The 9,705-nt window shown below is 42.4% G+C and overlaps 1 protein-coding gene across 1 annotated transcript in view; it reads left to right on the top strand.

Moving 5' to 3' along the window:
* Positions 1 to 7,701, top strand: part of LOC115223886 (uncharacterized protein C1orf112-like) — a 30,797-nt gene extending 23,096 nt beyond the window's left edge. The window contains exons 13-17 of the mRNA XM_029794599.2: positions 1,246 to 1,455; positions 2,358 to 2,501; positions 4,812 to 4,865; positions 6,909 to 7,122; positions 7,367 to 7,701. Coding sequence (XP_029650459.1) covers positions 1,246 to 1,455; positions 2,358 to 2,501; positions 4,812 to 4,865; positions 6,909 to 7,100 — 600 coding nt within the window. The 3' untranslated portion in view covers positions 7,101 to 7,122; positions 7,367 to 7,701. The remainder of the gene's footprint in view (positions 1 to 1,245; positions 1,456 to 2,357; positions 2,502 to 4,811; positions 4,866 to 6,908; positions 7,123 to 7,366) is intronic.
* Positions 7,702 to 9,705: the final 2,004 nt, after the last annotated feature.

The following is a 9,705-nucleotide window of genomic DNA, read 5'->3' on the forward strand; positions in this document are numbered from 1 at the left end:
AGTGTAGTGGGTGCTTTTTATGTGTCAGGCGAGGCTGGCAACGGCCACGATCGGTTGGTGCTTTTTACATGCCACCCGCACGGAGGCCAGTCAGGGCAGTGCTGGCAACGGCCACGTTCGGATGGTTCTTTTATGTGCCACTGGCACTGGTATCACAACTACAATTTCCATTGATTTTTTAAATATCTATCCATTGGATGTCACAGTAATGACTTCTGAGGACATTAAGCAATGAATGCTGTGAAAAACTGGCAATCAGGAATTGATCTTAGACCACACTCTTAGGCCTGCCCAATATGTGTGTGTGTGTGTGTGTATGGTTTGGCTGTGTGCTTAAGAAACATACCTCCCAACCAAATGGTTGCAGGTTCACTCTCACAGAGCAGCATCTTGGGCAAGTGTCTTCGGCTATACTCCTGGGCTTAACCAAAGCCTTGTGAGTGAATTTAGAAAATGCAAACTGAAAGAATTCCATGTCATATATGTCTGTTGGCCTTGTGATTGCATAATAATTGTAAACAAGGAGTGGCTGTGTGGTAAGTAGCTTGCTTACCAACCACATGGTTCCGGGTTCAGTCCCACTGTGTGTCACCTTGGGCAAGTGTCTTCTACTATAGCCTCGGGCCGACCAAAGCTTTGTGAGTGGATTTGGTAGATGGAAACTGGAAGAAGCCCGTCGTATATATGTATATATATATATATATATATATATATATATATATATATATGTGTGTGTGTCTGTGTTTGTCCCCCAAACATTGCTTGACAACCGATGCTGGCGTGTTTGCGTCCCCGTAACTTAGCGGTTCGGCAAAAGAGACCGTTAGAATAAGTACTAGGCTTACAAAAAATAAGTCCTGGGGTCGATTTGCTCGACTAAAGGCGGTGCTCCAGCATGGCCGCAGTCAAATGACTGAAAACAAGTAAAAGAAAAGAAAGAAAGTGTCACCATCCTACAAGAGGTGCTGCTGTTTGTGTCCAGTCTTCTGTGAAAACACATCTGACCTGGAGAAATATTACCTTGCTTGTAAAAAGGTAAGGGTTGGTGACAGCAAGAGCATCTGGCTGTAGAAAATTTGTCTCAACAAATTCTGCCTCTCCCATGCAAGCATGGAAATGTCTGCATTAAATTAACGATGATGATATAATTGTCAGACACCTAAACTTTGCATTATTACAAATTTTCAGTATAATTAAAATAAAAATCTGTAAAATGTTTTTTTAAAATAAATTCTTTATTTTTAGGTTTCTGTGAAAATGGGGTCCACTTTTCCAAAAATATTCCAACATTTGCTCTTTGATTCTAACAGTCTTCTCCATCACCAGGCCATCGAGGCATTTGCTTCATTTGCCCAGGAGACCAACTGTGAGTCTCTGGTTCCACAATGTCTTCTAATGTCAAATTCTTCAAAAGAAAAAATACTTCAGGACACTGCAATAACTTTTCTAAATCATGTAAGTAAACTTCTTTCTTCTTTTATTGCAAAGGAAGAATTCTTTGGCTTCTGTGTAGAAGATATTAAATCGGTTGTTTAGCCCCAATTTGGCTTTGACCAAGTAGACACTATGATCGAAAGGGTTCCAGTCATGCCCACCTCATAAGTTACATATGAATAACAAACAATAAAGCTGCTCTATTCCACACTTGTGACTCACCCCTACCAATAAAAACATTTCCCCTGCCCCCTACTGAAGGAGGTTTCCTTGTGATCTGTGTCATTCGGGAAGCATAGACTTTTGTCTTCAGTGGATTCTGGTAACTTCATTAGTGGCGGTCAGTAGATCTGACCAGCCTGGACACTGTATATGTATGTGTGTGTGTATATATACATACACACACATCGGTTTATAAAAAGGAGAAATTTTTGTTTGAATCAATTCAACCATGATACTTGCATGATGTCTTTTATAAGCTTCCAGTAAATGGAAGCTACAACTTGGAATGGTCTCACTTATTGTCAAAGTACCTATAGCTCTCTCTCTCTCTGTCTATATATATATATATGATTCAAAATGTGACTGCGTGTGTACCGTTGGCAATTTTTTTTCCTCCGTCTTCCCTTCTTTGGATCTTTCCTTTTCCTATGTTTCTGACGAAGAGCTCTGCTCAAAACGTTAAACCCTCCTTCTTTCCTTCTTTCATGAGCGTCCAATAATACTATATTTGTTCCACGTCCTCACATTGTTGTGTTTTCTCTTTGTGTTTTCATGTTTGGATTAACTATATATATATATCTATAACACATATACCACACACACACTGTTATAGTACCTTTATCTGTGACACTGTACCCTGACCTTTTCACCCTTGTAAATTATACATCATGACTAATTTGTGGTTTACAATTTCATTGCAGACGGCATACAGCTGTGATGGTTTCAAGCAGACCAAATACCTCTCGTCTCAAAGACTTATCATCAATGAAGATTTTGTGATTGCTTGGAAACCAGAGCGAAATAAAAAACAGCAACCTGAAAACAATCCAGAAGAATTATTGAAGGTCAGACATATTTCCAATTTACCATCACTACCACACCTCTACCAACGACGATGGCGACCACCACCTCCTTCTTCTCCTCCTCCCCCTTCTCACGGCCTGGAATCGAACTCGACATCTTGGGGTTAGTAGCCCTCACTCTTAGCCACTACACCATATGCCCATGGGCTACTAAACCCCAAGATTCCAAGTTCGATTCCAGACAGTGACCTTGGTGGTAATAATAATAATAATAACATCAGAAAATACCTTAGGAATGAGAACCCAGGTTCAAAATTTCTCCAAGACACCTGATGAAGGCTGGAGGGTATATCATAGGTTCTTTCACATATTGTCATGAAGAATGATATACAATACATTAACTTTTGCACATCTCAGTACAGTTTCTGTGATGTCCAATCTTCATGAGTATGATACATCTTCTGTTAATACAGTTGTAGTTACATTATATTAATGATATCTAGAGATAAGGGTAAGTCGGTCAGAGAGAGTCCACTACAGTACTACAAGGCCAGCAGTTTGGGGGTTGGGGCTGAGTCAATTAAATCAACCCCAGTGCTTATTTTATGATGAAGGGCAAAGTCAAACCCAGCAGCAATTGAACCCAGAACACAAAGAAGGATGAAATGCTAACAATTCTACTGTCTTGCTGCCTTTACATTTAGGACGGTAGAATTCTATCGTCTTCTCTCTCTCTATCCGCTCAGTCAAAGTCGACTCTCGGTCACTCGTTGGATCAGTGTCCTCCAGTCAGTTCTATCCTGGGCCGCTTCTTTCAGATTGGCTATGTCCATTCCGGTATCACTCTTGATGGTGTCAAGCCAGCAGGTTCTTGGTCGGCCTCTTCTTCTCTTGCCACTGACCATTCCGAGCATTATGTCCTTCTCCAGGGATTTTCTCTGCATAAAATGACCGAAATATGCCAATCTATTCTTGGTGATCCTAGCTTCTAGCAACATTTTCGGCCTGATATGCTTAAGAACTTCTCCATTGGTGAGCCTCGCTGTCCATGGAATCCGTAAAAGTCTTCTCCAACACCAAAGCTCGAATGCATTAATTCTCTTCTGGTCAGCTTTCAGTGAGGAATTACAGGAGGGTCGGTGATAGCTTAGGGGTTGAATGGGGGTCGGCGTGCGAAAGACCAGCTCACCCAAATTAACTGCTTGGAATACTTAGTCAGTGCGATGCTCATCCCTCACATTGATGTTGTCGATTTCGATAAAAGATATTCCATCAATATGATGCATTTTCCACATTTTCTAACCACGCAAGCAATTTCATAACAATTGAAAGTTTAATACAAACCCTACTTGTGAAGACCTGTTGAGGCAAGTGAAAATGAAAAATCAAAATCAAAATCGATCAACATCAATGGAAATTGTAGCTGTGAAACCAGTGCCGATGGCACATAAGATTACCATCCGAACGTGGCCGTTGCCAGCGCCGCCCCGACTGGCCTCCGTGCCGGTGGCACGTAAAATGCACCATCAGATTGTGGCCGTTGCCAGCCTCGCCTGGCCCCCGTGCCGGTGGCACGTAAAAAGCACCATCCGATCGTGGCCGTTTGCCAGCCTCATCTGGCACGTAAAAAGCACCCACTACACTCATGGAGTGGTTGGCGTTAGGAAGGGCATCCAGCCATAGAAACACTGCCAGATCAGACTGGGCCTGGTGCAGCCTTCTGGCTTCCCAGACACCAGTTGAACTGTCCAACCCATGCTAACATGGAAAACGAACGTTAAACTATGATGATGATGATGATGAATACTATATACTTGTACACATAGTTTTAAATGTAAAATGTGTGTCATCTTCTGTAGAATGTCTTAATTTTCATACATGTATATTTTAGCTAACATTTTAATTGCCAGCATCAGTACCCAGTACGCATTTAAAATATGGTACGGTAGGGTAGGGTATTAACCCTTTTGTTACCCTATATCTGTTGAGATGCTCTGTGTTTCTTTCAATTAATTTTAAATATAAGAAAGAATTTAGTGAAATAACTTCATTATCATTAAGCTAGAAATAGGAACATAAATTGTGACTAAGGTTTGGTGGAAGATTTTAATTCAGAGTTTTTGTAAGCAAGACATATGTATTACAGAGCAAGGGGCGGTTTCAGGCGGGTTGGTATCGAAAGGGTTAAGATATTTTAAATGAGGAGGGTGGTCAATCTGGAAGAAGTGGCTAAAGGGGGTCGATGGTTGAAAATGTTTGGCGACCCTTGCTCTAGGCGTTTAAACTCAGTTGTAGTCTTAATAAAATTTGTTCTAGAAATATTTAAGAAAATAGAATCTTGTTTTATTTCAGGATCAAGAAACAACAGATGAGGCCCAACACATGTCAGATACAGAATCTGAGGAGGTAAGATACATCAGTTATTATCTTTACATTTGATGTAGAAAGTGCAGAGGTACAAGAGCTACAACTTTTGAAATGGTGGGATACTTACTTCAAGGTTATGAGTTTAAACATTACTTCAGTGAGTACCCATTGGTTTGATCAATATGGCCTAGTGGTTAGAGCAGCGGTTGAGGGATCGTGGGTTCGAATCTCAGACCGGGCGATATGTGTGTTTATGAGCGAAACACCTAAGGTCCACGCGGCTCCGGCAGAAGGTAATGGCGAAACTTCTGCTGACTCTTTCGCCACAACTTTCTCTCGCTCTTTCCTCCTGCATCTTGCAGCTCACCTGCGACGGACCGGCGTCCCATCTAGGTGGGGAACCTATACGCCAAGAAACCGGGGAACCGGCCCTTATGAGCCAGGCATGGCTCGAGAAGGAACAACCAAAAAATATTATTATTAACGGCGGTGCATCAGGCTGCAGCTCTGAGCTGAAACAAGGAAAAAAAAAAGAGGCAGTGGTTCTAATCCTTATCACTACCAGTCACCCCTTTCTATTGATATGAATTCTTCCATGGACCCCAAACTTTTAATGTTCTTCTACTCAATTGATTTTATTACTTTTCCCATTTCCATCTTAACTGAAAGATGTTAATTACAAGCACCCATGCTGAGGTCGACTTTGCCTTTCATCCTTTCGGGGTCGATAAATTAAGTACCAATTACGCACTGGAGTCGATGTAATCGACTTAATCTGTTTGTCTGTCCTTGTTTGTCCCCTCTGTGTTTAGCCCCTTGTGGGTAGCAAAGAAATAGGGGAAGTATATGGAGAGATAAGTATGTAGATATATGTGTATGTGTCATCATCATCATTGTTTAACGTCCGCTTTCCATGCTGGCATGGGTTGGACGATTTGACTGAGATCTGGCAAACCAGATGGCTGCACCAGGCTCCAATCTGATCTGGCACAGTTTCTACATAAAACACACCCAGCACACTCTGATGATGCACGGCCGCAATCTGATGACTGACACAAATAAAAGGTAAAAGGTAATATACCTACCTGCTTATCTACCAATATATACCTACATACTCATCTCTGCATATCGCATGACTGACATCCGTGCTAGTGGAGCGCTATGAGCACCATCCAAGCGTGATTGTTACCAGTGCCACTGACTGGCCCCTGCGTCGGTGGCACGTAAAAAGCACCGTTTCAGCATGATCGCTACCAGCGTTGCCTTACTGGCAGTGTGCCAGTGGTACGTGAGAAACATTCAAGTGAGGGCGTTGCCAGTGCCGCTGGACTGGCTCCTGTGCAGGTGACATGTAAAATCACCATTTGAGCATGGCCGTTGCCAGTACCGCCTAACTGGCCCTCATGCCAGTGGCACATAAAAGCACCCACTACACTCTCGGAGTGGTTGGTGTTAGGAAGGGCATCCAGCTGTAGAAACTCTGCCAGATCAGATTGGAGCCTGGTGCAGCCATCTGGTTTGCCAGACCTCAGTCAAATCGTCCAACCCATGGCAGCATGGAAAGCGGACGTTAAATGATGATGATGATGACACATACACATATATCTACATACTTATCTCTCCATATACTTCCCCTATTTCTTTGCTGCCCACAAGGGGCTAAACACAGAGGAGACAAACGGATTAAGTCGATTATATCGACTCCAGTGCGTAACTGGTACTTAATTTATCGACCCCGAAAGGATGAAAGGCAAAGTCGACCTCAGCGGAATTTGAACTCAGAACGTAACGGCAGACGAAATGCCTATTTCTTTACTACCCACAAGGGGCTAAACACAGAGGGGACAAACGGATTAAATCGATTACATCGACTCTAGTGCGTAACTGGTACTTAATTTATCGACCCCGAAAGGATGAAAGGCAAAGTCGACCTCGGCGGAATTTGAACTCAGAACGTAACAGCAGACGAAAATACGGCTACGCATTTCGCCCAGCGTGCTAACGGTTCTGCCAGCTCCCCACCACACACTCATTCTTACACTTCAGGCACAATATTCTTTTTTTCTTTTTTTTTTTTTGCAGCCTCTCAAGAAAAAGCTGAAGACAAAGACGAGTCCAGACATATGGGACGAAGAGTATCGGAACATCATAGACTTACTACACGGCAACGTGAACAAACTACAGTTGCTACAACAACGGCGAGGTGCCTCTCCACCCACCTGGGTAACTACAGAACTAGAAACAATCTGTAAACAACTAGGGACTTTCCAATGATGGCTATGTGTGTGTGTGTGTGTGTGTGTGTGTGTGTGCGTGCATGTGTGCATATGTGTGTGTGTGTGTGTGTGCATATGTGTGTGTGTTTGTGTATGTGTGTGTGTGTGTGTGTGGTGTGCGTGCATGTGTGCATATGTGTGTGTGTGTGTGCATATGTGTGTGTGTGTGTGTGTGCATATGTGTGTGTGTTTGTGTATGTGTGTGTGTGTGTGTGCGTGCATGTGTGTGTGTGTGTGTTATTCTTCTGATATTTAATAGACAATAGGACAGTTGTATACTGTAAAACAAATGAAATGGATTTACACATATACTCTGAGTATCAGCTCCTCATAATAATCTTTTATAGTCGCAGGGCAACAAGTGGAGGAACATATTCAAATACTAATTATAGCCCTTTCGGAACTTTTTCTTTGCAATCTGTGATATTTTATATCCAAAATGTTCCATCAGTCTGTTGTGGAGGTTGAAAACGGTCGAGGCAGCAATTGGATACCTATACAATATTTAATTACATGTCCAGTTGATCTGAGTTGGAATCCTGATAAAGTTGACATCACTATTCTTCTTTCTGCAATTGTTAAAATAATTACCAAGAAAATACTTGTTGTTTCACACCATTTCAATTGTTGTTTACTCATGCAAATCTGTGGCCAAGGATATTTCTTGGCTTTGAATTTTAGTCAAAGCCTGTTCACTGTATTTTTGTGCCGGAAAAAGACTGATAGAATAAATTCCAGGCTTAAATAAGTACTGAAGTTGATTTGTTTCACTAAACAATTCAAGGAGGGAAAGGTGGTGTTCCAGCATGGCAGTAGTCCAATGACTAAATCAAGACAAAAGGTCAATCCTTTCATCAGGATTCCAATTTCTTACTTCATTCTTTTGTCTTTTCTGTTGAGTCTTGGCAACACAAATGATTGTCTCCAGAGGCTGTTCACTTCATCTCTGCATACTTTCCTTTGTGGTGGCTGCCATGCCAAAATATACAATAACAGGGATAATAAAAAAAAGACAAAAGCAATTTTTTTTTTCACTTTTAAAGAGATTTTGTTGCTTTTTACTTCATTTTTTTTTTTTACCCTTCTTTAAATATTTAAAGGAAAAGTAGTTGGGGTAAACCCCTCCAAAATATCTGTCTGCATGAGACAGATTTAGTTACTAGTGGAACTTTAAGCAAATGAAACACAAGGATGTGAATTGGTTATTTTTTTAGCCATCGTAATTTCTCCTCCCCTGTAAATATTACTGTTCTCTTTATTGTCATACACTCTGAGTCACAGCTAACACATGACAGGTTCATAGAATATCTTTAGTTCAAAAGTTCCTGACTGGTCATTATTTTTACATCAGTGAGCTCTTTGTATTTGAGCTCACCATGTAATTTTAGTCTGAAAACTGAATTATTTTCAATAAATAATCTCCAACATCATCATCGTTTAGCGTCCGCTTTCCATGCTGGCATGGGTTGGACGGTTCAACTGGGGTCTGGGAAGCCAGAAGGCTGCACCAGGCTCCAGTCTGATCTGGCAATGTTTCTATGGCTGGATGCCCTTCCTAACGCCAACCACTCCATGAGTGTAGTGGGTGCTTTTTACGTGCCAGGCGAGGCTGGCAAACGGCCATGATCGGATGGTGCTTTTTACGTGCCACCAGTACAGGTGCCAGGCAAGGCTGACAAACGGCACAATCGGATGGTGCTTTTTACGTGCCACCAGCATCTTTATGAAATACAAATCATAAATTTTGTTGTGCCAAGCAAGAGTCACTATGCCAATATTGATAACACACACACTGGTTCAATTTCACTCTTATTATTAAATTGGTTGAATATCTAATGAATACTAATCAATCGTTTAACTTATTGGGTTAAATGATCCTTTTTTTTTTCTCCTTTTCATCTAAGTTCTTTTGTTTGCAACCCTTTCAGTGACAAAAGCTGAACCCTGAAATAAGTCAGCAAGGCCCGTGTGCACACATGGACTAACACACAGGTGATCCCACTACCATACACACAGAAACTGTACAAATGCAGGCGCACTCAAACCTATCAGCTATCATCACCCTTATCTCCTCTCCTTAACCACACACACACTACAAGGTCCAGACAAGCAAACACAGCCTCCATAGTGAACTGGGAGGGATGGTCACTGAAAAGATTGCAGACAGCAAAGAAAGAGCTTTGGCAATTCAGAACCAAAATCGAAGTCGATCAACATCAATGGAAATTGCAGCTGTGATACCAGTGCCGGTGGCACGTAAGAGAACCATCCGATCGTGGCCGTTGCCAGCGCCGCCCCAACTGGCCTCTGTGCCGGCGGCACGTAAAAAGCACCATCCGATTGTGACCGTTGCCAGCCATGCCTGGCCCCTGTGCCGGTGGCACGTAAAAAGCACCATCCGACCGTGGCCGTTTGCCACCCTCGTCTGGCACATAAAAAGCACACACTATACTCACGGAGTGGTTGGCGTTAGGAAGGGCATCCAGCCGTAGAAACATTGCCAGATCAGACTGGGCTTGGTGCAACCTTCTGGCTTCCCAGACCCCAGTTGAACCGTCCAACCCATGCCAGCATGGAAAGCGGACGCTAAATGATGATGATGA

The sequence above is a fragment of the Octopus sinensis genome, linkage group LG24 (assembly GCF_006345805.1).
Source record: "Octopus sinensis linkage group LG24, ASM634580v1, whole genome shotgun sequence".
NCBI classification, from domain to species: Eukaryota; Metazoa; Mollusca; class Cephalopoda; order Octopoda; family Octopodidae; genus Octopus; species Octopus sinensis.